General features: G+C 30.8%; 1 protein-coding gene across 1 annotated transcript; it reads left to right on the top strand.

Moving 5' to 3' along the window:
- The first annotated feature begins 10,106 nt into the window (after nucleotides 1-10,106).
- LOC147813812 (uncharacterized) lies at nucleotides 10,107-10,913 on the top strand. Its single transcript, XM_087160119.1, has one exon. It carries the CDS (start codon nucleotides 10,107-10,109, stop codon nucleotides 10,911-10,913), a length of 807 nt encoding a protein of 268 aa, XP_087016245.1.
- The last annotated feature ends 16,360 nt before the right edge of the window (nucleotides 10,914-27,273 follow it).

The following is a 27,273-nucleotide window of genomic DNA, read 5'->3' as shown; positions in this document are numbered from 1 at the left end:
TGAAAAGTTCCATGTGGTGTTTTCTCTAACTATTATACATGTACTTTTTTTAATATTTCATTCGCAAACAACTTTTGATGTAGAATTTCTTTTCGTTTCTTCGCTTCTTAAAGGAAATTTTTTAACTGTAGCTCATAATTGAAATAAGGTACAGCAAAAGCTCAGAGTTTCGTTGCTGATAAAGTGTACAGTGTTTGTTCTTCTTTCAAAGAAGTAAATAATATCTTAGTGCTTTTATATTTTCTGAAAAAAAAACATACAAAAGTAAATTTTTTTCCAAAAAAAAAAAGGTTTTTAACTTATCTTAACTATTTCTTAAATCAAGATCTTTCTCAAAACATTTTCCAATTCTTATTGAACTATGAAATCTTTTAATTATTTATTTTTTTTAAACAATTTCATTGCTTGATTTCCGAATTAAAACTTTAAAATTAAGTTTCTTCGAAATTTTTCCCTGTTAAAAAGCCTGGAAGTAAATTTTCGTTTTCAAGTAAAAACAATAATTTCAAGCAAAAATAACTCTCAACTATTTTAAGAAAGAAAAAAAAATTAGACACAAAGTAGAGAGCACAATTCTGTTAAGAAAGAAAATGAATATCCTTCTGTATTAGGACATTACACAATATTATGCAAAGTAAAATATCCAAATGTAATATATAAGAAGGTAATACATAGCCAAGTATAATTTTCAATGACAAGATAAGTCGTCATCATCATCAATGGCTTGACAGCTCAGGGTGAGCCTTGGCCTTATCGCGAAGTTTTCTCCATTCTAACCTTTTTCCTGCTAGTGTTTTCCAGTTTTTAGTTTTTAAGACCAAAAGGTCATTTTCCAGGCCAGCCATCTATCCATCTCAAATTCGGCCAACCTCTTTTTCGTGTGCCAACTGGTCTGGCATTGAAAACTCCTTTTGTGGTTCAGTTTTCCTCCATTCTAATAACGTGGCCTGGTTACTTTGTTCTTTGTCATTTAATGAAGTTAATACTGTCAGGTTCAATATATGAGTGATAAAGGTCTAAATTTGTTCTTCTAATCCACTCACCATTTTTTGAATTCATCCAGGAATGCTTCCCAAGATCTTCCTCTCAAAGGTACCCAACATAACCTCATCCGCACATGATATGGTCCAGGTTTCACAGGTCCCGGACAAGATAAGTAGATGGAAGTAAAACCAATAGACTTACAAGTTAACCCTATAAAATTTAGTCACCTCCAGAAAACCGTGTAACTCCCCTTCTGGACTTGATAACCACCTGGATTTGATTAGAAAGCATGTCCAAAAGCTTTTTCAGGCACGTCGCCGAATAGTTGATCGATCAAGTCATTAAGTCCGTCGAATTGTGGGAATGCTGACATCAGTATTTAGCACTCTGTTACAAAGTGTTCAACAGATTTTCTTTTGAGGTCCAAATCAGATAACTTTTAAGGTCAGTCGCAAGTATTCATAAACCAACCATGTATTCTTCCTTATCCGATAAAATTTGCTGTTGTCGTCTTGGAAAGAGGCCATGAAAACATTGACTGAAAAGTATCACTTGACCTTCCAGACATGCTAGTTCATGTTTATGATCTCATCCAACGGTTGGTCCAATCCATAGTTAGAAAAACTCCCCCAAAACGTTACAGAGCCACCTTTCATTTTTCATAATTATTCTAGATAGTTTTTTTGCTGAATGAGATTAATTAAATAAGGTATACAAAATTAAAAGATTTAGTGTTCAAGATGAAATTTCATATTTTCTCCTTCAGATTGTTTCAAATAAGCTCATTTTTAAATATTTTGATATCTTTTTAAAGTCAGTTTTCTTTTCCCTACTTTTATAACAAGTTCTTATGAATAATAAAAAGTGTAAATTATAAGTGTTTTAAAAATTTAAATTAGAAAGCATTCTTGAACTACTCATGCATGAACAGGCAAAATAAACATAGTATGCGTTCTAAGTCTTCTCACGTTTCGCTTCTGTGAAAAATCTACCTTTGAGTATTCGTCTGATTCTCAATAGGCTTAGTGAAACAGCTGAATCGATGCCAATTACACCAAATTGGTGACCACTTAGAAAGCATACTAATTTCAACTATTAAATTTTCGCTGTAGTTTGAAATTGATACTTACACATCGGATAGTGGAATCAAGGCCAGTGGAGCGAATTCTCCAGCTTTCAAGTTTAAACATTCACTCGACTGTGGACATTTCGAGCAATCTAGTTTATAGTTTTCACACAGTACCATAATTATTTATTTGAGAAATTGATTCTTTAAGAAAACAAGCTAAATCAGTACATTTAAAAAGAAATATGTGTGATTCAAAATTTTCAGGAATTTAGGAACTATTCTCGCTGCACCTATCAAGCCGGCCTTATTAAATTGCACCAATGAGATTCTCAATTTTTGAAAGCATAATTGAAGTGAATTTTTTTATCAGTAAATTTAAGTTAAAATAGACAATCCTTCTCTTCTTATTATTTTAAGAAGGGAGGAATAAACCCTCTAAGGAAATTGGAATTTCTCACCTAATTAAGTACAGCATTTGTTTGGACAATTTTGCATCTGTTTCCCTGACACCGTGCCAAAAGATTTGCTAAACATATTTCTTCGTATGTAAGAATATGAAATCAAAACTTGATTAAAATGAATATGTTTTATCCCATAAATAATGAAATTGAGTTTTTGTAAAACATTGATTATGAATTGACTTTAAGAGCATTAGTTTAAAGTCAGTGAGTGGTTATGAATTGGTGATTAGAACAATAGTTTAATGTCAGTGAATGATTATGAATCAGTCATTAGAACATTGGTTTAATGTCAGTGAATGGTTATGAATATTAGAACATTAGTTTATTGTCAGTGACTGATTATGAATTGACTATTGAAGTATTAGAATAATATCTAAATAAGATTGCGAATCAGCTATTTAAAAATTGCTTGTATGAATGCTAATGAATAATTATGATTTAGCCATCAAAATTTAAGAAAACTGTTTATGACTTGCAGAATGTGATATAAAATTTATTCATTTTAATAAAGGTGTCATTAAAAGCTGATATGTGAAAGATTATATATATAATCCCCCTTTTTAACACGACAAAAGAACGAATGCATGCTAAATGAATATTTTAATAAGTCATGGATGGTTTATGTACATTCTCATTTTCCTGCTCTACACTGAACACATTTTTTTAAAATTTTATACATGTTATCAATATTATATGTTAAACATAAGGCTACTTGATATTCATATAGTTAGCCAGTTTTTTTGAAGTTATACTTCTTATGCGACTTCCAACAAGGTTGCGTTAAACGTTTAACGCTACATTTTTATTGGCCGGGAAATCACGTGATAGGATACAGTTTTCCCTCATTCATTTCCATATTGTTTTGGTTCTCACTAGCATAAAAATAATAAAAGTCATAAAAGTATTGTTTTTCTATAAATATTTTTTTAGTTTGTTTTGATACGCATATAATTTAATAGGGTAGTATTTTTTATTTTCAAATTTACTGGATAACAATTGTAAAAAATGTGTGAAAACAATCCCACGGACAATGCGACGGATTTAAGGTTATGTCAAGGTACGTCTCTTGTGAATATCAATTGATTGTTAGGTTTTCTCTTCTGAAATTACATTATTCACATACATTATTAATACATTTTCCAGGGCGAGACGATGAGGCAACCACAAGCACTGGTTCAAGAGGAGGGAAAAATGCACAATATTAGCGTGATTACAGAGCACGGAAGCGAGCGGAGCAGGGAAAAGAGTATTTGAATAGAACTAGTGATCCTTCTACGACTGCTGATTCTTCTACAATTAACGTCGCAGGTTGCGAAGTTTAACTTCCTCCGCGCGGAGGGACTCCACGCACTACTTTTTTTTAAATTTAATGCTTTTTAGACAAAATTTACTGGACGTTCTGATTCGTAAAATTCTTATGGTATAGTATTCATCAAATTTTGCTTAGTATTATTAGAGTTCAAAGCAAATAATTTAACATATTAAATTTTATATATTAACATATTATTATTCACATGGTAGTTTGTTTAGTAAAGTTCAGTTTTGAAGTAACAAATTATTTTGGCTTCATTTAATTAAAAAGTACCTTCTTGATTACTTCTAAGGAATTTATGAATATAATTAATTTTGATCCAAAGATGGTTATATTTAAATAACAGAAATATTTATTAAAAAAAATTTTTTTTTGTTGGTTTTACCGAACAAAGCAAGCAAAATTCTATAAAGTATTATGGCATAGAAAGCTGAAATAAATTTAATTTGTAAGAATCTGGACCCGTTCAGAACATAAAACATATCCTAAGTAATGTTACTGTGAATTGAAGAAGTGTATTCGATTGGTTTACTGCAAGTAAATCAACGGTTAGTGTCAGCTTATGCTAAGTTATGAATAATTCAGGTTCACTTTTCTGTGCAGTGAAATTCTCAACCCAAAGAAATCCAATATAAAAAGAAAAGATTTGGATTTACGAATAGCTAGGGTATGCTACGCAACACTGCTTTTAAGTAATAAATATATAAATTGTGTTTTTTGAATATCAATAGATCGTTACGGGCACCTTTTACGATCTCTTACTTTAAATTTTAATCACTGCATAAATGATTATTTTCTTGTTATAAATGAATCTTGAAATTTATGCAGTTTTCATGAGTAGTCCATAAAAATGTTAAGTTTGTTTCCACTCAATTGGATTTGTGGTGTTTACACCATAGAGTATTGTTCTTTTCAAATGAGCTAAGATGAAGCTTTAAAAAAAAAGATGGAAAAGATTTATTTAAGTTCAAAATAAAATAACTTAAAGTTTAAGTATAATTTTGAGTACAGCTGTTTGAATTATTACTTATTATTAAAATTTTTTTATTTACGCATTCCGAAGAACGGGTATCTAGCGAGTTTTTAAAGATTAAATTGAATATTCGCTCATATTATTAGTTGATTAAAACCTAGTGTAATAAGGAACTATGATATCATTTTATGTAATCTTTCATTGCATATTTCAAAAAAATATTACTGAAATATTATTTTAAATGAACAATTTTAAGACAAAAGTAATTTGAGGAAAATATATTTTAAAATATTAATAATGAATACAAGATGTTTAAACATTAAAAAAATTAATTTAAGAGATTATTAAACAGAGTTTTGCTTAACTTGGAGTTTTTCTTAGAAAACATAATGTGTGAATTACCACTTGTATTTTTTGTTTATGTTCATAGAATAATTCAGAAAAATAAAATTGTGAATAATGTGTTCAAAGCACAAATTTTGAAATAAAGTTGTTTGAAGGAAAGTGGATATTATTAAAAGAATTAATAATAAATACAGTAAATATTGATAAAATTAAAAAATGCGAATTTCAGGATAATTTGTTTAATTTGAGTTTTTACCTCGAAAATATAATATGCAAATTACCTCTTTGATCTCTTATGTTTCATATTATAGTTTAAAAAATAAACAATGGGATTAAGGAAATGGGATTAAGGAAGACAAATTTTGAAGTAAAACTATTTTGAGGAAAATGAATCCAATAATGTAACCCGAGTCCCTGCAGGTATGTGACTATTTGGATTGTAGCTAAAAGATATTAGTTTATTATAAGAGCGTTTAAATCTTCAACTTTATTTTTTTCAATTTTTTTCTGAGTATAAGCCCTTTAATCGTTTCTCCTTAAGAAATTTTATTTTAAAAAAATGTGCTTTGGAGCTAACGTAAGCGCGAGTTATATCCTAGCGACCCAGAAGATAGCCTGCATGATTTATGTGTTGGACATCCAATTCTATGGCACTCGCTATGGTTAGCTATACATATGGTGCATAAGTAGCTATAGAAAACCTATAGGATAGTACTTGAACTTAGCAGTTCTTCTAATAAAAATAGACATTGAAACATCCGGTTGTCTGTTTTATTTACCGGAACATTTCGAAATGACCTAATGGAACCAGAGGAAAGTCCATACAGATAGGATTATTCAAATATGTATCTTTTACATTTATTTTATTATTTTCAATAAATGAGAAGCCACTCTTCGTACTGGGTGAAAAAAAGTAAGTAATCCAAGAAAAAAAATAGAAAAAAAATTGTTATTTATCAACACAACGAAATCCTAGACAAAACTGAAAATACATACCAACTCAATCAATAATGCTAAAATAATTCCAATTCTTTTAAACATTTATTATTAGTTGTTGCTCTTCCCATTGGCTTTACGTTATTAGATTTAAGCGAATTACGTTTTTAGCTATTCAATCCCTCCAAATAAATATTAAATGTATTCAGCATCGTTCATGATGCTGTTGATCTAAGCCAACTTAATATAGTCTAAACTCAGACTATCCATAGTTGGCTCCGAGCAAGTTTACCACTGTACTGAAATTTTCTCTGGTATTTGAGCCTTTCGAGGGACTGTAAAAACTTCTTTACAGTATCTATGTTGAAACTGCGCACTATTGGTGCAGTTTTAATAGACATCAAATGTGTTATTATAATACTTTGTACATATATTAGTACATTTGGTGCCTATTAAATCTGCGACAATAACTATAATACCTTCCTGTGCCTGTTACCAAAATTAATTAAACATTATTAGCTTTAGTAGTAGCATGATGATTTTATATTTCTCTTAAACAAAAACTTCATAAAATTTTTTTTTTAGTGCACAGCTTATCATTTTTTAAAAAATTTCAATTAGTACCGATTACCAAAATTCCTCAGGAAAATGGAGAAAGAAGCCGACCATTGATTTGAAATGATTGATATAAAAGAATCTAAGATCTGTCAAAAAATCTCATGCCACAAAAAAAATTGCTTCCCAGTTTAATTAAGGGCAACGTACTATAAACTTGAAATAAAATTCGTTCTCGATTAAATAGAGGAAAAAACAAGCAAATCCCTGATATTTTAACATATTTACTTTGATAATATGGAAAAATCTTTCTATAGGCTGTAGTACTCAAACTGGTAGGCGGAGTAAGTTATAAGCAAACAGTGAGGATTGCCTTAAACCAAATTCAGGGTAAACTGATTCAAAATTGTGTGTATATCTAAAACACATGCATACTGGATTATTTATTTAGGTTCAGTATTTGCCCGCTATAAAAACAAGGCAATTATCACACCATATATAATTATTTCAGTAAATCTACGGTATGTTGTTTATGACTAATAAAGGTTAGTATGTATGTCTTCAAATGCACAAAATTAGTATTCAAAAACAACAAAAATGTATTACTCCTAACTAACATTACTAAGTTCATGAATAAATTATTTTACATTTAATTTAGACTAAGAACTATAAGTAGTGAAAACGAAAAGGTGAAAAAAACTTTCTTTGCGCAAAACGATGAAACTAAAATAATAAAAATCTTTTCTTTTAGTTCAATTGCATACTTAATCTTCCTGTTTGAGAAGGTAAGGAGAGAGACTGAAAGACATTTAATCCCCAGTGACGTGCAATTACCTTAGTGATTTAAAGAGTGATAAGATAATAAAGGGATAAAAGGATTATCCTATCTCAAACGATGTGATATCTCAAGCTTTTCACAGCCTTCACCATAACTGTAATTCTTCTCGCTAAATGTTTTCATGGAGCACTCACTCCTTGCACCGGATTTTGAGATATGGTGAATAAAACTCTCTTTCTCTCTCTATGTTTGCTAGAATCCTTAAGAGATTAAGCTTAGAATGACACTATTGCTTACGAAAATTCATAAATTTTAGATTCTATTAAAATGCTGTAAAACATCAACTTAAAAAATAATGCATTATGCATTAGGAAATACTAGTTTACTAATAAACATTACTTTAACGTTATATATATATATATATATATATATATATATATATATATATATATACGGAAGATATTTTAAGACGAAAATATATAGACGAAAAATATTTTAAGATGACATAGAATAAGTTATTACCTCATAAGAGAACTTAAAGTATTAACACAGTTGGAGAAAACTAAAATCATTAACACGAAATAATAAACTAAGTGACAAACTAAGTATCACATTGTAAAAACAATACTGGAAATAACAACCTAACTAATTAAAAGAAAAAATATTAAAAGAAATTAAAGTGGATGATGCACTGACATACGTGCCAGCATCGCCAGGGGGGGCATTACCATGCAGTCAGTGTGGAAGCAGTTTCAGTGGTTGGAGGGAGACTACCAAACCCCTTACTGTACCAAAAAAAAAAAAAAAAAAAAAAAAAAAACAGAAAAAACGTTTAAGAACAGCAAGTCAGAAGAAATCTAAATAGCATAATCTTTAAATTTGAAGTAGAGGTGTATAAAATCACCCGGTGAGAAATAGAATTACGAATGTTTTTTATAGCAATTGTAATGTGAAACGTGACATTTGTGAAATTCGAAAAGCTCACGATACGGGATGCGTACGCTTTCTGGTATTTGGCTTACCCTTTCATCATAAATTGGAAAAAAAAAGGTTTCGTTATTTACTCGAACAAGCAAGTCACAAAATATATTCAAGGTTTTACCCTTATCATTTTTAGTACGACTTTAAAGTACACAAGAATCTTATCAAAGATAAATGACAAATGGATACTAATGCGCAGAAACTATAAATGAAATGAGCATAAACGACATTAATTTCCGGTCCCCAATAGATCAATTCATTTGAAAACGTTATGAACAATTAGGGAAACCACAACTTTGTTCTTTATTTCAAATGGAAATTCTAAAATATATATTTGTTTAAAAAAGAAGCAATATGTTTTTAATTTAAAATCTTTACAAGAAATGTATCTAAGTTTTATTTCAAGTAATTTTAATACAATATTAAGTATATTAATTATAAAACAAATAATTGTAAAAGCGTTCGAATCAATTATTCCTCAAATATTTATATGCATTAATTTACGAACCCTTGAACAGAAATCTCGCTCAAAATTTCGCATGAATCATTCAACGACAACCGGAAATTCACGCATGTAGTTAATTCAGTTAACAACTCATCCAAGTTATGAAATCTTAAAATACTCATCAAATTATTGACAGGCGAAAATTTATCAACTATCTGCATTGAGTAATATTTTACATTCTAATCAATGAAATGGATGACAATTTCACTGCATTTTGCAAGAGCTCAGATGGCTCTTATGAGATTATTATGTCCTACAAGACGCAAATTCATTTCAAATTATATTAAGCAATTATCTTTCCAAAAGATTAGTGTTTCCGGTAATATTAGTTCTCATCATAACTACGTATGAATGATGATGATATTCATCAACATTTTCATTTGGAGAACGTTGCTGAATGCATCTATTTATTATTGAAACTGCAAAGAAAGTTATTTGAATACTGGTATAATTAAATGTTTTATGTGATGATTAGATTTGTGCATTGTTTTTATTAGGAAAAATGATAATCTGTGGCGCCAGGCATGGTGCGTAGGCGCCAAAAGAATCAACGGGATTACAAACACACGATCGGCAACCTTGGAACTGCCCCAGTATTTAAGAAGCTTCGAACTTTACTCAGTCTCTATCCCACACAGTCTTACTCAATTTTTATGTTTCTGTTTTTAGCTTGTTATGTTCAGTTGTTAAATAAATGTTTAAGTTTATTGTTGTCATAGTTGTCTTCAACTTAATATGAGAGGGTTCCTCCCCCTCAATTGGTGACCCTTGTGTTTGTTATGTTTTTGGATACGCTATTATCCGTTCTTTTACAATTTGGAATAGCTGCTTGAATTTGGTAATGTACAATTTCCTCTCTTATTTGGTCAACTGCTTTGCTTTGCACTACTTAAAATTTAAACTTAATGTATAGTAATATCTTTTTGTTGTATAATGTTAGACTGAAATTTTTAAACATTATTGTAAGAGACTTTAATTAGTAGTTATTGAATTTGAATATACGAACTTTAAATGCTGTTGTATATATTTCTTAGTATAATATTTGTAGTTTTGAATCATTCTTAGTCATGTAAATACTTATTTTTATTGTGAATATTTCCATATATTCTCTAGTTATTGAATTGTTCTAATGTATATATATACAACTAGTTTAGTTTGAAAATTTTCATGAGTGAATCTTTAACTAGTTGCTTAGTTTTGTGTTACAATGACTGATAAAGATAAAACGGGAACTGAAATTGAAATTCATAAAATTGGCCTTCGCTTACCTGGATTTTGGATTGATAATCCAAGTCTATATTTTACGCAGATTGAGGCTAATTTTAAATTATCAGGGATTACTTCTGAATCTACTATGTATTGCTGTTTAATCTCTGTTCTTGATCAGAATATTATGCAAGTAATTGCGGACCTGGTCAGAAACCCAAATTTGGAAAAGCCTTACACTGCCGTTAAGGATAGACTTATTGCAGAATTTTCCTTGTCCGAGAGTAAAAGAATTCAAACTTTACTTCAGGACCTTGCATTGGGGGATTCTAAGCCGTCTGCCTTGTTGCGACATATGCGAGAATTAGCAGGATCTAATTTTTCAAATGAGGTTATTAAATCTATTTGGCTATCTCATTTACCCTCATCTATTCAGTCTATTTTAAGTGTTAGTACGGAAGGTTTAGACACTTTGTCAACTTTGGCAGATAAGGTTTCTGAAGTAACTAGTTTTTCTGCAACTTCAAGTTGTAATGAAGTTGTAAATAGAGATTCACTTATGGAAAAAATAGCTCAAATGTCTACGGATTTGGCAGAGTTGAAAAACGAAATAAAATCTATGCGTAGGTATCGAAGTCTATCCCGTAGTCGTTTGCGTTCCAAATCAAATGTTTCGAAAAAATTTTCTCACGCTTCTAAAGGTGAAGCAGAGAGTCAAACTGCCGAAACGAAAATGTGTTGGTATCATAGGAAGTATGCTAAAAAAGCACACAAATGTATTGAGCCTTGCAATTTTAATTTAAACTGATGAGCTCTACTATTAGTCCGGTGGTTAATAGTAGTGATAATTTAAAATTTAGCCACCGACTTTTTGTTTCTGATCGCAAAACTAAGTTAATGTTCTTGGTCGATAGCGGATCTGATGTAAGTTTATTGCCTATAACATTTAAAGGTTGCAGGCCAACATCAAATTATGTGTTGCATGCTGCTAACGGCACTGCTATTAAAACATTTGGTGTTAAACTTATGTCGCTAGATTTTGGTTTACATCGAAAATTTGATTTTGCATTTATAATTGCGAATGTTTCAAAACCAATTTTAGGCGCGGATTTCTTACGACATTTTGAGTTGTTAATCGATCTTAAAAATAAGAAATTAATTGATACGAAAACGTCTTTGGCTCATCAAGGTAAAATCTTTCCTTCCTCAATCCAAAGTGTTAAAACAATATTTGGCAATACTAAATATCACGATTTAATTCAGGAATTTTCTGAAATTACTAGAGTTAGACCTAATTATCTTAAAATTAAGCACGATACAGTGCATTATATTAACACGATTGGTCCTCCGGTCGCTTCAAAAGTTCGCAGATTGAATTCTGTTAAACTTCAAGCTGCCAAATCTGAATTTGATTTCATGCTGCAACATGGTATTTGTAGGCCATCCAAAAGTCCTTGGGCCAGCGCCCTACACATGGTCCCAAAAAGTAACTCTGATTGGCGACCTACCGGCGATTACAGAGCTTTAAACTCCTGTACTCGGCCTGATAAATATCCTTTACCAAATTTGCAGGATTTTTCTCAAAATCTGTTTGGCAAGAAAGTATTTAGTATTATAGATTTTGTTAAAGCATATAATCAAATTCCCGTAGCAGAACAAGACATTGAGAAAACTGCAGTTATAACACCTTTTGGGTTATTTGAATTTTTGTATCTGCCTTACGGTTTGTGTAATGCACCTCAAACCTTCCAACGTTTTATTAACGAAGTTTTATATGGTTTAGATTTTGTATTTGCTTATATTGATGATATTCTCGTGGCAAGTGCTAACGAGACTGAACATTTGTATCACTTACGTTTAATATTTGAACGTTTAAAACAGTATGGTTTAACAATTAATGCTTCTAAGTGTATTTTTGGATCTTTTGAAGTACCCTTCCTTGGACATTTAGTAAATGAGCATGGTGTTAAACCCTTACCACATAAAGTAGATGCAATTGTTAACTATTCTAAACCCAAAACTCTAAAAGATTTACGCAGGTTTCTTGGGTGTTTAAATTTCTATAGGAGATTTATTCCCAAAGCGGCAGAATTGCATGCCCCGTTAAACGCTTTACTTGGGGGTAGGAAAAAAGGCGATAGTAAAACTATTAACTGGACTGCAGAGTTAGAAAATTCTTTCGAAAAATGCAAAGAAAGTATTGTAAACATTACTCAGCTATCTCACCCGGCACCTGATTGCCAGTTAGTGCTGTTTACGGACGCTAGTGACATTGCAGTAGCAGGCGCCTTACATGAAAAAACTGGATCTGGTTATATACCTTTATCCGTTTTCTCCAAAAAGTTAAATAATGCCCAAGTTAAATATTCTGTTTATGACAAAGAACTTTTGGCGATTTATTTGTCAATAATTCATTTTCGTTATATGTTGGAAGGAAGGGTATTTCATGTTATAACTGATCACAAACCTTTGACACATGCCTTTGCCCAAAGTTTTGAAAAGTGCTCTCCTAGACGTTTACGACAATTAGAATTTATATCACAGTTTACTTGTGACTTACGATATTTAGCAGGAGCAGAAAACTTAGTGGCAGACGCTTTGTCAAGGGTAGAAGAAATTGCTTTTCCTGACAAAATTGATTATGTGCAAGTTGCAGCTGAGCAGTTGACTGATGAGGAATTGCAGGTATATTTAAAAAATCCAGATGTTACTAATCTTAAATTTAAATTAATTGTTTTGCCTAATTCTGATGTAAATTTGTATTTTGATGTCTCCCAACCTAGTGCTCGTTTGTATGTACCCATGAAATTTCGAAAAATGATTTTCGATTCTGTACATAACCTTGCACACATCAGTGCCCGATCTACTTTAAGACAGTTATGTAGTACATATGTTTGGCCTTCAATTCGAAAAGACATTGTTCAGTGGTGTCGCACTTGTTTAAGTTGCCAAAAGGCTAAAATACATCGACACGTTATATCACCATTGGGTAAAATTCCTGTGCCTAATGCTAGGTTCCAGCACGTGCATTTGGACCTGATTGGCCCATTACCGGTGTGTCGAGGATATAAGTACTGCTTAACTTTAATTGATCGGTTTACACGATGGGTTGAGGTGGTACCTCTACAAGATATCACGGCAAATACAGTAGCACGAGCAGTGATTTTTAATTGGGTTTCACGGTTTGGTGCTCCTGTTAGAATTTCAAATGATCAGGGAAGACAACTGGATTCCTTCACTTTCAAGAAATTAGCACAAATTCTGGGTGTTGAAATTATTCGTACGACTGCATACAATCCTAAGGCCAATGGGATGATTGAACGTGTTCATAGAACATTAAAAGCAGCCCTTATGTGCTATACTACAGATTCTTGGCTTGATAATTTGCCACTAGTTCTCCTGGGTTTGAGGACTGCTGTTCGGAAGGATTGGAACTTCTCTTCTGCTGAGTTAGTCTATGGGCAAACATTGAGAGTTCCCGGAGAGTTCTTTACTAACTCGGGAAATGACATCTCGCAGTCTGAATTGATTTCCCAGTTGCGTAAGGCATTTAGTGAGGTCAAGCCTGTAGCTTCTGTTTGGCATGACAAACGAGTCGTTTATGTACCAAAAGATCTTCATACTTGTACGCATGTGTTCGTGCGACATGACGCCGTACGGAGACCATTACAACCTCCGTATGATGGTCCATATTCAGTTCTTAAGAAAAAATCTAAAATCTATCTTTTGCAGATCTCTACGAAGAAAAAGTGGATTTCTATTGACAGGTTGAAACCAGCGTATTTGCCAGTGGACTAGCCCCATACTTTATTCCACGATGATTCTCCTTGCCAGTCTGACCTTTCTTCAACTACAACTACCGAGTCTCCTTTGCCAGAAAAGGTACCGGACCCAAAGAAGTACGTTACTCGGTATGGTAGAAGAGTTCGTTTCAGAATCTGACGACTATGAAACTCCGGTGGGGAGTGATGTGGCGCCAGGCATGGTGCGTAGGCGCCAAAAGAATCAACGGGATTACAAACACACGATCGGCAACCTTGGAACTGCCCCAGTATTTAAGAAGCTTCGAACTTTACTCAGTCTCTATCCCACACAGTCTTACTCAATTTTTATGTTTCTGTTTTTAGCTTGTTATGTTCAGTTGTTAAATAAATGTTTAAGTTTATTGTTGTCATAGTTGTCTTCAACTTAATATGAGAGGGTTCCTCCCCCTCAAATCTAATCAAATAACACATTTTTGAATTATTGAAAGCAATTTACATTTCTTCTGTTTAATTTCATCGTAATACGATTGAACGATTGTCTAAGACTAAGACTAATTTATTTTCATAAGATGTCTGTTAACTAATGCATTAGTTTCGTAATATTTAATTTAAAATATCGAATTTTCTTATTGGAATTGATTTATTTCTGCCCAATTATTTTGGTGACTAGACGTCTTTACGTAATTTATCTGTGCATCCAGTAGGATATGCGTTGTTACGAATCCATTTCCTTCCTTCCCCTCGAGAAAAAAATCAAGACATTAAACTATTGATCTAACATCTTTTGAAATCATTATTACTTTTAAGAAACTGTAAATTTAAATAACATGAACTACATTTAAAAATTAAATAGTATTGGATTCGATATTATATTTTCATCATATCTACAAATTAATATTGATGACATTAATCAAATAACTCATTTGAAGAAGGCTGAAGAATTCGATTTCAATATCGAAATTTCAAACTCCTCACCAGTATACAGAGAAAGTTTCTAAATTCATGATTTACAATTTTTAGATAGTTGTATGTATCACCATAAGGTGTTTTCTGTACTGATATATACTTGGTTTTGGTGTCATTTACTGCCCATATAATTTACAGCCACCTCTAGAGAGAAAAAGGTTATTCTCTGGGCTTCTAATAATCTAAACATCATCAGTATAAGAAAAAAAAATAGAACGCGTAATTTTATAATCTACGCATTATCTAACACGTACATTGGGACTCGTAAGCCATCAAAGCTCACAGTTAAAAGTTAGATGATTTGCGTATGCTTCTTAAGAAAATTAAATACGAAAAAAGCGGTGGTCATTAAGTTTGAAATATAATACTTTATAACAGCAATATTACAGTTATGAAGATAAATATGAGTAGCATTCATAACCCTTTTCGAGAATTACAATTTTGATTGTTGAAAAAGTTGAGTTTTTCTAATTCGTATTTGTGAGAATCAAGATTTGTTGTAACAGCAAAAATTTAAAGCTATATAACTCACTGTCTCCTATTGGCGATCGGAATGAGGTACAGGTGGCGCAGAGCAGATCTCTCTACCTTTGGCAACACTTCGCATGTTTAACCTATAGCGCGTGGATTGTTAGTTTCTGTCTTCATTTTCAAATAGTTTAAAAACATTTGTGTTCGGAAACTGAATGGAACTGAAAACTGTATAAACATAATTCTAAAAGAAGGCATCGTGAAAATTTTCGAAAATATTTCTGACAGTTAAATACGAAAAACATCGTAGTACATTCCCATACAATTGAGAAGAGGAAGAGAGGGAAGGAGGAAAGGTAAAGACATGAAACCGGTCTTCTCCCCAGATGGCGCATTCGTGCGTTGCGATCGCGAATTACAATGTATGGTCAAAACTACCAGAATATATCAAAATTTACTGTGTTTCTGGCTCTATGGGGACATCAAAGAGCACGATAATTTTTACCAAAGCCCTTTGGTAATGACTTTCAATAAAATTAACAATAAAATATGGTCTTATTACCATGCTGATTGGTAGTAAATGCGGTAAAATTTAGTAATTTTATCATGATGCCTTTGAGTATGGCATAAAATCTTTTATTCAGCTAAATTTACTTTTCAGTATTATGTTATTTACTAAATGTGTGGTGATAAGAACTATATTTTTGAAAACCAAAATTTCTTGGAAATCGTTACCGTACGAACAAATGAATCGGTTAATTATACCTTATATTTTGGTTCTATTACCGAAATTGGCCGGTATAGACCGATTGGCAGGGGCGCTATACTACCGTTGGTGAGAACGGGAGTTCGAATTCAGCCGACCAAAGATTTAAAAATGATGACTAATAATGATAACTGGTGCACGCTAAATCTGTCAGGTCACAAAGTCATCCATACTTCGATAACAAATTATACCTCTGAGGGTACTGAACTGGAGATAGATCGTTCGCTGATATAGGTTAAAATTAAGATCTGTGGATGCATGAATGGGTCAGCCCTATAAACGGGTTTAGCAGAAATGGAATTATTGAGCTTAGATGGCGCCACTGGAAAACAAGAACAATTGCGTCCCCTCTGCCTAAAATGGCCGACGACAAACTTACCATAGTTTAGGATTTTTATGCCGTGACTATACAAGTACGATAATTTTACCAGAATTTTTTTTCTCTGTATTGATTCTTTGTTAAAAAAATATTTATTCTCCGGAAATTGTACTGTGAAAGTAGGATATTTGAAGCTATGTCAACTAAAAAAAATTATTTCATATCTATATCACAAGTACTTAATAATCGGAATTACATATTGTTCCCATGGATTGTGTAATCACTAATATGCTTTTTATTCGCCCGTTCATAAACGTTAAAGCTGCTAGCTCATAACAATACAAATGTATTATGCAAACTAGTGTTATGCTATGTAAATTTAAAATGTACAAATGTATTCAAACATTTAAGCGGAAACAATCTGTAAAACAAAATTTAAACTAACACTTAACTGCTAGATGCCTATTAAATTTTTACGTAAAACGTTTGTACTTGATATTAGTTAATGTAAGCAAATGTTCAAGAAAAGAGTTTTTTATTATGTTTGTTTTTAAAAAAGTGACAAAATTAATTAAATTTATTTCAATATTTAAAATTAAGCACTGAATCAAAATTCAATGCATTGTGTCGTATTTGAAATGGAAACAAATAGATTTTCTTATATTTCAAAGTAGTAAATAGGTAAGTTTTTATGAAGAATAAGATTGCGTCTTTGGGTAAATATTTATGTAGTTTAAACGATGGGATTTTAAGAAATCGAACAAAAATCCCGAAAGTATATACAGAGAACATAACGTGAACAAGTGCTTTTTTCTCTTTATGGTGTTTCCTGAAATAAATTCTCCTTTTTTTCCTTTTATCAAATTCTAGCGACGCACAGTTGAAGATATAAAAGATCTTTTCTTACAAACCATAAAAATGATTCAATACATTTCTCCAAGATTTTATTATTTAGAAGTCTTCTTTTTCTTATTTTCAGACAAAGAGTCTAAAAGATGTATTTCAAGCAGGAATATATATAGAATTTTATTTACAAAACCAGAAAAAAACAAGACTTATTGTTACTTTTATATTATTAGGTATTTTTTGCAACCAGAAATATTGTTTCAAGTAAAAATCTTGTGTTTTCGATCCAATAGTGTTGGCGTATAAGTTTTAACATCGTAATTTAATAAATTTTGTGAATTTAATGAATCTGCCTCCACGGTGGTCTTACATCATTACAGTAAGGAAAGAAATTTTATAATAGTCATTCCATCAATACAAAGATTAAATAAACATAGCATCATTTGGCATGATACTCTAGGCCAACTAATGTGTCAAATTTACCACAATTAAGCGATTATTTCGGTACCTCTCTCTTTCGGGACCTATTAAAAATTTTTACCGCTGTAACCGTCTTGAGTACTTTAGTACCCATATTAATATATTTGACACTTAGTATTAAAGCCGTACCACTTATCACAATACAAAATTAATGAAGCATCATAGGCGCCAATAATAATACAGTGATTTTTAACGGTTCCCCATATTAGATAAGTACTTTTTCTTTGCATTAATTTTGATTTTCAGTGCAAAACGTATATTTTATTTCAAATATTGAATCTCAATTATTTGGTTTTATAAAAACGCGTTTCAGAAGTGCAACTGTAAGTAAAATAAGCACGTGGTTTCAGTTTACTTTGGAAATGCTAATTCGGGGACGTAGCCCCTACAAGCCATTCATGCCGATCATCACAAAACGAATGCAAAATAATGAAATTTTATAGATTTGAAATAAATTCCTATTTTGATTGGATAGAGCTGTAAATTTAGCAAACTTTACCGTTCTCTTTAAAATACTTGGAAGAAAGAATCGTCTACAGTTTAATTAATAACAACAGCTAATGTTAAACTAATGTGAAAAATTCGTTTCTGAAATGTCTAGTCGTTGTTGAAATTCTAGAACAATGGAACAAGCTGTTCTGGAGTTATAAGAAAGAAAGGGGTGGACAAATGAACGAATGAATCACCCACAAACATGCACATTCACAAACACTTCCTTTTTAATATTGTTGATAATCGGTATATTGTTGTTTGCAGGTAGTTAAGCTCTTATGAACTTACATTGTATAGCGAATCTATTATTTTTTTGAATACACTATAAGAAATTTGGAGTGCCACAATATTGCTTAAATTTAGAAGTGCAAAGTTGAACCACATTATCAGGAAGAACTGAATTTGATTGCACGGCAATATAGTCCAGTTTGAGAATGAAAATGGTATTTCAGTACTCTGAGAGAAAAGTATTATAAAACGTACTAGAATATGGTAAAAATTTATAACATTTCTGGCTCTATGGACACAAAAAACTCGGTAATTTTACTAAAACTCTTTGGTAATGATTTTGATAAAATTAGCAATAAAATATAGTTTTACAATATGTGATAAAATTTGGTAAATATTGTAAAATTTAGTTACTTTTTACATGATATCTTAGAGTGTGACATAAAAATAATTTAGTCGGTTAAATTTATTTTTCAGTTTGGTATTGTTTATTTAGGAATCTGGAAAAATTACTTAATAAATGGTTTGAAAACCATTTATTTTGGTTTCTTCAACCAAAATTACTGTTTATTTTTTATTTTTTTACCGGAAATGTGTTAATATAATACGGTACGTTTATTTTACCAGGAACTTTTTCTCCGTATAAGTAGTCACCAAATTTGCATGGTAATAAACAGTTCAAGGTACAGATATTATGCTTCAAACTTGAACCAATTTTTGAACCAAGAATATGCACACAATACATAAATAATGCTCTAGTTATCACAATAAAAAATGCTATTGATCTATTGTTTGAGATAAATTTATGTAAAAGCCCCTAATATCGAAAATCTTGCTACACAAAAGCTTACTAGTTATTTAGGTTTTTATACTTATGATTCAATTTACATTCATAAAGTGTAAATTTTGACCAGAAACTATTTTCATAAATTTTAATTCTTCACCACGCTAGCTTATGGTTTATAAAGACATAAAAATGCTTTTTCTTTTCTATAATTGTGAATAAAATATTTCAATTTTTTTTTATATTATTCGTGTTGTCCATTACTGTGTAATGACCATAATTATTCTTTACACTCAAATCCTAAAAGGTTCTTGTAATCCCAGAATAGAATTATCATTTTCTTATCAAATCTTTTAATTATCTCTCTTTAAATGAGAAGTCCAAAACTAGTGATGCAATTTATAACTTAGACCACTTTTCGTTTATAGCTTTGCAAAATATTTGAGGAACTTTAGTACTACTTAAGACACAATAGAAATTTGCTAGATGCATAACAAACTAAGGAAATAAAAAGTTTCTTTCTTAATTAAAGCGCATATTTTACAAAAAGTAACATTTCAATAACAATACTTTTTAATGTTATTCAACAAAAATCTTCTCCGTGGATTGTTTAAATGCTTCGTACATTTTTAATCGCATATATGTGGTTCTTCGAAAGAAGTCTCTATGAGTTATTTTCCTTTTATCTGATACACACAAATGTTACAGCAGACGGAAAGCCAAAACCTGTAAAAACATACTGTTTTTTTGTCCTTATAAGAAGGCCCTTTGTATTATAATTGTCTTATTTTACAATTAGAGTAAAAGAAAAATTTTCATTGAAACGAAATATATGAAATAAAACCAAGGCATCTATTCCAGTAATGGTGTTTATATTCATCTTATTTTATCGATCTACAATCAGTAATCCAAATAAATAATTTAATATTTAAGCACAGGGAATAACAAGTATTTTAATATTTAAGGCAATTATATATAATAACATAAGCGCAGGCTATACTTTATGATACTTGCATGCGTATGAATAAGCATGATACGTATGAAGTCATACAAATAATACACAAACAAATTCATAAAAATGGACGTACTGTAGTTCTGGTTCTATAAAAGAGAGCCATCCTTAGTGTCGAAAAAAAAATGTCTGAAGAAAGTAACGAAACTCATTGCAATAACGATAAGAAAAGAGATAATTAAAAAGGGGAGAACCATCAGATTCCCTCATACCTTTTTCTGATCTCCACTCTTTAATTATCTTGTTTTAGCCTGTTCTTTTTCTCCACTTAATTAAACCTTTTTATTACTACAACGTACTGTTCTTTTTCTCGACTTAATTAAACCTTTTTATTACTACAACGTACTTGTCTCAATAGAATTTGCAATAACAATATAGGAAGAGATAATTAAAAAGGGGAGAACCACCAGATCCCCTCTTACCTTTTTCTGATCTCCGCTTTTTAATTATCTTGTTTAAGCCTGTTCTTTTTCTACACTTAATTAAACCTTTTTATTACCACAACGTACTTGTCTCAATAGAATTTGCAATAACAATATAGGAAGAGATAATTAAAAAGGGGAGAACCACCAGATCCCCTCTTACCTTTTTCTGATCTCCGCTTTTTAATTATCTTGTTTAAGCCTGTTCTTTTTCTCCACTTAATTAAACCTTTTTATTACTACAACGTACTTGTCTCAATAGAATTTGAAATAACAATATAGGAAGAGATAATTAAAAAGGAGAGAACCACCAGATCCCCTCTTACCTTTTTCTGATCTCCGCTTTTTAATTATCTTGTTTAAGCCTGTTCTTTTTCTACACGTAATTAAACCTTTTTATTATTACAACGTACTTGTCTCAATAGAAATTGCAATAATAATATAGGAAGAGATAATTAAAAAGGAGAGAATAACCAGATCCCCTCATACCTTTTTCTGATCTCCACTTTTCAATTATCTTGTTTAAGCCTATTTTCCCCCCAATTAAGTAAACCTTTCTTATTATTACAACGTGCTTGTCTCAATACTTTCTTCTGTCATTTTGTGTTTCAACACTGAAGACTCTTCTTATTAGAACCAAAACTATAGTACGTTCGCATCTTGATAATCATTTGTTCTTTATTTACGTTGTTTTGCTTTATTAAAAAATATATATTAATATAGAACCTAATAGTTATTACTTCTTAAGAATTGCATAGATTAACATTTCATTTTGGTGAAATAAACATTTTAGTTTATTAAATTTCAGTTTTGAAAGCATCTTGAAAAACCACGTAATTATCCTCAAAAATCTCCCCCATAAATTTTCTTAACTTTTTAGAAGTCTGTAAGATTTGACCTAAGCTATCTCTGTTGGTAAATCTTTGGATCAAGTTAGACTGTCAAAACTATCAGACTATGGTAAAATTTACCTTGTTCCTGGCTCTATAGGCAGACCAAAAAAACTCTGTAATTTCTGCTGAATCGCTTTAGCAATGCTTTTGGTAAAATTAGTAATAAAATATGGTTTAATAATATGTGATAAAATTTGATAAATGTTGTAAAATTTGGTTATTTTTAATGCCATACCAAAGAGGATAACATAAAAACCATTTATTCAGTTAAATTTATTTTTCAGTTTTGCATTTTTTACTAAATGTGTGGTAACAAGAAGTATAATTTTGAGAGCCAGAATTTCTTGTAAACCGTTACTATATGGACGGAAAAATTACCTATGCATTGGATACCGTATACTTTGGTTTTTTTTAACCAAAACTATATATTTTTTAACCAGAAAAGTCATTACCAAACAGTTTGATTATTTTACCAAAAGTGTTTATTATCTTCAATACCTTCCTTCAAAACCTTATCTTCAAAGCCTTACCTTCAAAACCTTATCTTCTAAACCTCTTGCCTTCAATTTAATTATCTTCAAAATAATCCCCCATGAATTTTCTTAACTTTATAGAAGTATGTAAGATAAGAATACGATTTGTCTTGAGCTGTCTCCATTGGCATGTCTTTGATTTAATAAGATAATAACTTAATAGATAAGATAATAATATAACATAATTTAATAAGATAATAATTTAATAGATAATAATAACTGTGTAGATTACTTATGATTATTGCTCATCCTGGTCAAAGTATAGAAATATACATTTTAACTATATCAGAATTTGCAAATTGTTTGCAACCACAGTTATTAACTGAGGTGAAAAGGTATTATTTTTATCCATCTATTAACCTTCAATTTTTTTTATTAATGCAATTAAAATGTTAAAAACTGCTTGAGTTTAGAGAATCAAATTAAAATAATTAGCGTTCAAAAATTTAAACTATTTCACACCCAGCCAAGATATTTATGGAAAACGATTTTGCCCTAGTTACTTCCCTTTACCAATTTCATAGACCCTTTAGGTCACAAAGGAATTGAGTTACTGATTTAGAACTGTTCAAATACTCAAAGAGGAATTTTTCTTCCTTCCAACCTTTTCAAGCAAACCGATTTCTTCACTTTCCTGTTCATGATTCCCTCACGCCTTTGAGGGGTTTTGAAAGTACGAACGTCGTCTTTTCAACCAAATATTGAAATCAATTCTTTTGAAACAACTGGGAAGTAGAAAAGTTATCTTTCCTTTCAACATGAAAGGTCTATTCTATTGCAATCGATTTTTATTTTTCTTTAAAGGCGAGAGTTTAAATACTTTATCTCGAGAGGGAAATAGTATAACGCATTGTTATTTTCGCATTATTGGATAGCGAAAATTCAGTAAACCATAGTGTAAACATTTAAAGTATAAAATATCTTACAACATTTTATACTGCTTAATTTATAAAGAGATTTCATCTGATGAATTATTTATATGAATTTTAACTACCAATTATTGTGCAATTCGTATACAATCAAGTACTTTATTTGCTTGTAGGAAAACCTTCTGGGACAAAAATCTAGCTGGAACAGATTCTAGTGCAGACAAAATTGCAAAAGTAACACAATTATTATTTGAAGTAATATTTCCTATTGTGCACCACGTAGAAACTATGATTGCATAATAAAGGGAATTTTACTTGAAAATATTATGCAGTATGGTTTGATTCATGAATTATTTAGTGACAATACTTTCAAAATCAAACTCTCTGATGAAAGTAATGACGAAAAGATACTTCGTGTGGAAATGACCAGCATTGTATTATAAAAGGAATTTTACTTGAAAATATTATGCAGTATGGTTTGATTCATGAATTATTTATTGACAAAAACTTTCAGAATCAAACTTTCTGATAAAAGTAATGACGAAAAGTTACTTCGTGTGGAAATGACCAGCATCTAAGACGATGGAAATGACCAGCATTGTATAATAAAGGGAATTTTACTTGAAGATATTATGCAGTATGGTTTGATTCATGAATTATTTATTGACAATACTTTCAAAATCAGACTTTCTGCTGAAAGTAATGACGAAAAGACACTTCATGTGGAAATGACCAGCATCTAAGGCGATGGAAATGTCCAGCATTGTATTATAAAAGGAATTTTACATGAAAATATTATGCAGTATGGCTTGATTCATGAATTATTTATTGACAATACTTTCAGAATCAAACTTTGATAAAAGTAATGACGAAAAGATACTTCGTGTGGAAATGACCAGCATCTAAGACGATGGAAATGAACAGCATTGTATAATAAAGGGAATTTTACTTGAAGATATTATGCAGTATGGTTTGATTCATGAATTATTTATTGACAATACTTTCAAAATCAGACTTTCTGCTGAAAGTAATGACGAAAAGATACTTCATGTGGAAATGACCAGCATCTAAGGCGATGGAAATAACCAGCATTGTATTATAAAAGGAATTTTACTTGAAAATATTATGCAGTATGGATTGATTCATGAATTATTTATTGACAATACTTTCAGAATCAAACTTTCTGATAAAAGTAATGACGAAAAGATACTTCGTGTGGAAATGTCAAGCATCTAAGCGATTCTAATACGCGTTTGACCCACATAAGTGGTTGTTGATCCGCCAGCATTGCTGATACACTGTACTTGTTACCAAGCACTTAACGTTTGTCAATTGTTTTTAATTTTCTTCTACAGAATTATCTCTGATCAATTTTCGCTTGAGGGGTGAAATTATTGATCGCTTTTCACTCCTACTTCAAAGCGCGTGGCTTTCTACGTGGCTTTAAAATTCGCGCAGACCCATTTCAAATTTTCTTTTATGGCCTCTTTCATTTCAGTTTTTGTTAAAAAATTTTTTTTCTTATGAGCCGCGGTGGCTTAAGGGATGCAGCATTGGCTTCCCAATGAGGTGCCATAGATTCGAATCCCAGTGGTGACTGGTTGATACGAATTCTTCTCCCGGTCCACACTGACCAAAGTGCTGATGTAAAATATCCTCAGTGCCTTAAAATTCCCTTGCAAATTGGGCTAACCGTATAAGGTTTTACCCGTTTTCCTTTCCATGTAAAGCAAGTGCGGTTGGTCCCATCAAAGGCTCCACGAACGCTAGTCTGTCCAAATGCTTGTCGCAAGCGTTCTCTTGTCGTCGGGGTAGGGTTCAAAATTACAAGGCGGCAGAGTTGAACATAGATGGTCGTAAACTCAGAGTTGGGTCAGCTGTTCAACGCCAGTTATGAAATGAAATAGAAAATAGTTAATTATGTTGCTTTGTCACACTGAACTCGCAATATTTCCAAATTATTTTGTGCATTGAAATATAATTACTATTACTATTATCCTTACAATAGTTTATTATCAAGAGATTCAGTCCTCAAAACTAGTCCTCAATCCTCGAAACCTTATCCTCAAAAGTATGTCAACACGACATATATTGTTATACGAGCAGCATGTGAACCATTTTAAAACTATTTCGCTAAGTGACGGAAATTCTCTCGGCAATTTTTTACAACAGGGATTACAAATTACCAAATTTTAGAAATATATGTGCTTTTAAAAAAGAAATTAAGAAATATATTGCTCTTTAGAATTGAAAAGAATTTAGAACTGTTTATTGTAACATAAAATAGTGCTTATTTTATGACACTATTAGAATTTTATTTTTATAAATCGGAAACATTATTTTTGGAAATTCAGTTGAAGTTGCTGATGGTTTGCTGGATTTCGAACTTAACGCTAAGAAAAAAGTACGGTCAAAACTACCAGAATATGATAAAATTTACCGTGCTTCTGGCTCTATGGGGACACCAAGAAGTTCAATAATTTTTACTGAAATATTTTAGTAAACTAACAATAAAATATGGTATAATAGTATGACATAAAACTTGGAAAATGGCTCAAAATTTAGTAATTTTATCATGATGCCTTAGAGAATGGCATAAAAAACATTTATTTGGTTACATTTTCTTTTCAGTTTGGTATTTATTATTAAATGAGTAGTACTAAGAACTATAATTTTGAAAAACAGAATTTCCGATAAACTATTATCATATGGAAATAAATACCTAATGGAATGATTCAAATACCCTATATTTTAGTTTAATTACCAGAATTATGGTTTCTTTTTTACCAGAAATATCATTACAACACAATATGGTATTTTTTTCCAGAATTTTTTTTCTCCCTGTAGAAATAGTAAGCTACGTAATGTTTGACATTAAAATTTGATTGTTATTAGTTGTGTCTGGTCATTAGAGTTTCAAATGAGTTTAAATATTTAATCTCTTTTCAGTAGAAACATAGTATAAAATTAATTTAGAAATTTAATCTGGTTAAACAAATTTGAAGTGTTGTAACTTCCTTTTAAATCCCCGAAACAATGTTTTCAAAAACCAAGTCCGTGAATTAATTTTCACACAAATGGAAATTTTTAAAGTGAAAAAGACGTTTCTTCCTCATTAATTTTTTGAAGCTTGAACTTCCTTTGAAGAAAATTCTATTTTATTTTTTATGTAAGTTTAAAGCTTGTTAGTAAATAAGCTGAAAAGTATATTCTGAGACTCATTAATTTTACGTTACCTGCATAAATGAGTAGTTTTTTTGGCCTTCTAAAAATTTTGCTATTATAATTTCCAGAAACATAATTTTTATAATATTTAGCTGATAAAACTAATTAGGAAGATAAACACAAGGTTAGAAAAAAGTTGCTTATTTAGATTAAAATTATTGTTTTTAGCTGCTTATAAATACTTTAAAGTTTAATTTTTAATACATGAACTATTTAAAAATTTACAATTTTTTAATCTTTAAGAAAAATAGCTGGTTAATACTATTTGTTTTATACCAGTGTTTACCAAACTTATGACTTTTGTGTACCCTTTCTAAATTTTTCGTAACTCTGTGTACCACTAATACAAAATGAATGTATTTTTTACTGTAAAAAAATTGCCCAAAAGTTAAAAATCACAACTGCCTGTTGATACCCCTAATTATTAACTGTTAACTTTGCAAAAAGATAGCCAATAGAAAAATACGTAATGGTAAATTTTCATGGCTAGTTTTATTTTTAAATAAAATTTTGTGAAATTTTCGTTTGTTGCAAGATATTTCGCATAAGAACGCATACCCCCGCTAAACTGTTCCCGTACCCCTGGGGGTACCCGTACCACACTTTGGGAAACACTGTTTTGCACAATTAAGTCAGCTTGAACGCTGTATTTGATAAACATAGACATGTTTATAGATAAAATATTTCTTGAAACAATATTTATAATAACTGAACGAAACAGTTTCATAAAAATTTACGAACCACAAAACGTTGTTAGAAAAATCAGTTCACAGTTGTTTGATAATATCAGTGACTAGAACAATAATGAGGTGCAAATGTAAAGTAACCTTAGTAAGGTGTTAAATAAAGCCTTTTTCACCATTCAAGGTGAACTATAGTATGGTTTAAGAAGTATGATAATATGGTTTCATTTAGTGCCATAGTTAATCGAGGTGTACGGTAATCATATTTCTTTTAAAATAAACTATAATTCTGATTAATAAAACTAAAATATATGGTATTTAAAATTTTTTTTTTTGAAGTTTTGCTTTTCAAAGTTATAGCTCTTATTATCACACACTTAGTAAAAAACACAAAATTTAAAAATAAATTTGACCG

This window comes from Parasteatoda tepidariorum, chromosome 3 (genome assembly GCF_982258835.1).
Source record: "Parasteatoda tepidariorum strain Cologne lab strain chromosome 3, Ptep-v5.0, whole genome shotgun sequence".
Taxonomy (NCBI): Eukaryota; Metazoa; Arthropoda; class Arachnida; order Araneae; family Theridiidae; genus Parasteatoda; species Parasteatoda tepidariorum.
The sequence above is the reverse complement of the archived record's forward strand: the minus strand, read 5'-3'. Positions and strand labels throughout refer to the sequence as shown.

What these genes read in the sequence shown, in the direction of transcription:
- LOC147813812 (XM_087160119.1), top strand. Translation starts at nt 10,107, where the DNA reads ATGACTGATAAAGATAAAACGGGAACTGAAATTGAAATTCATAAAATT.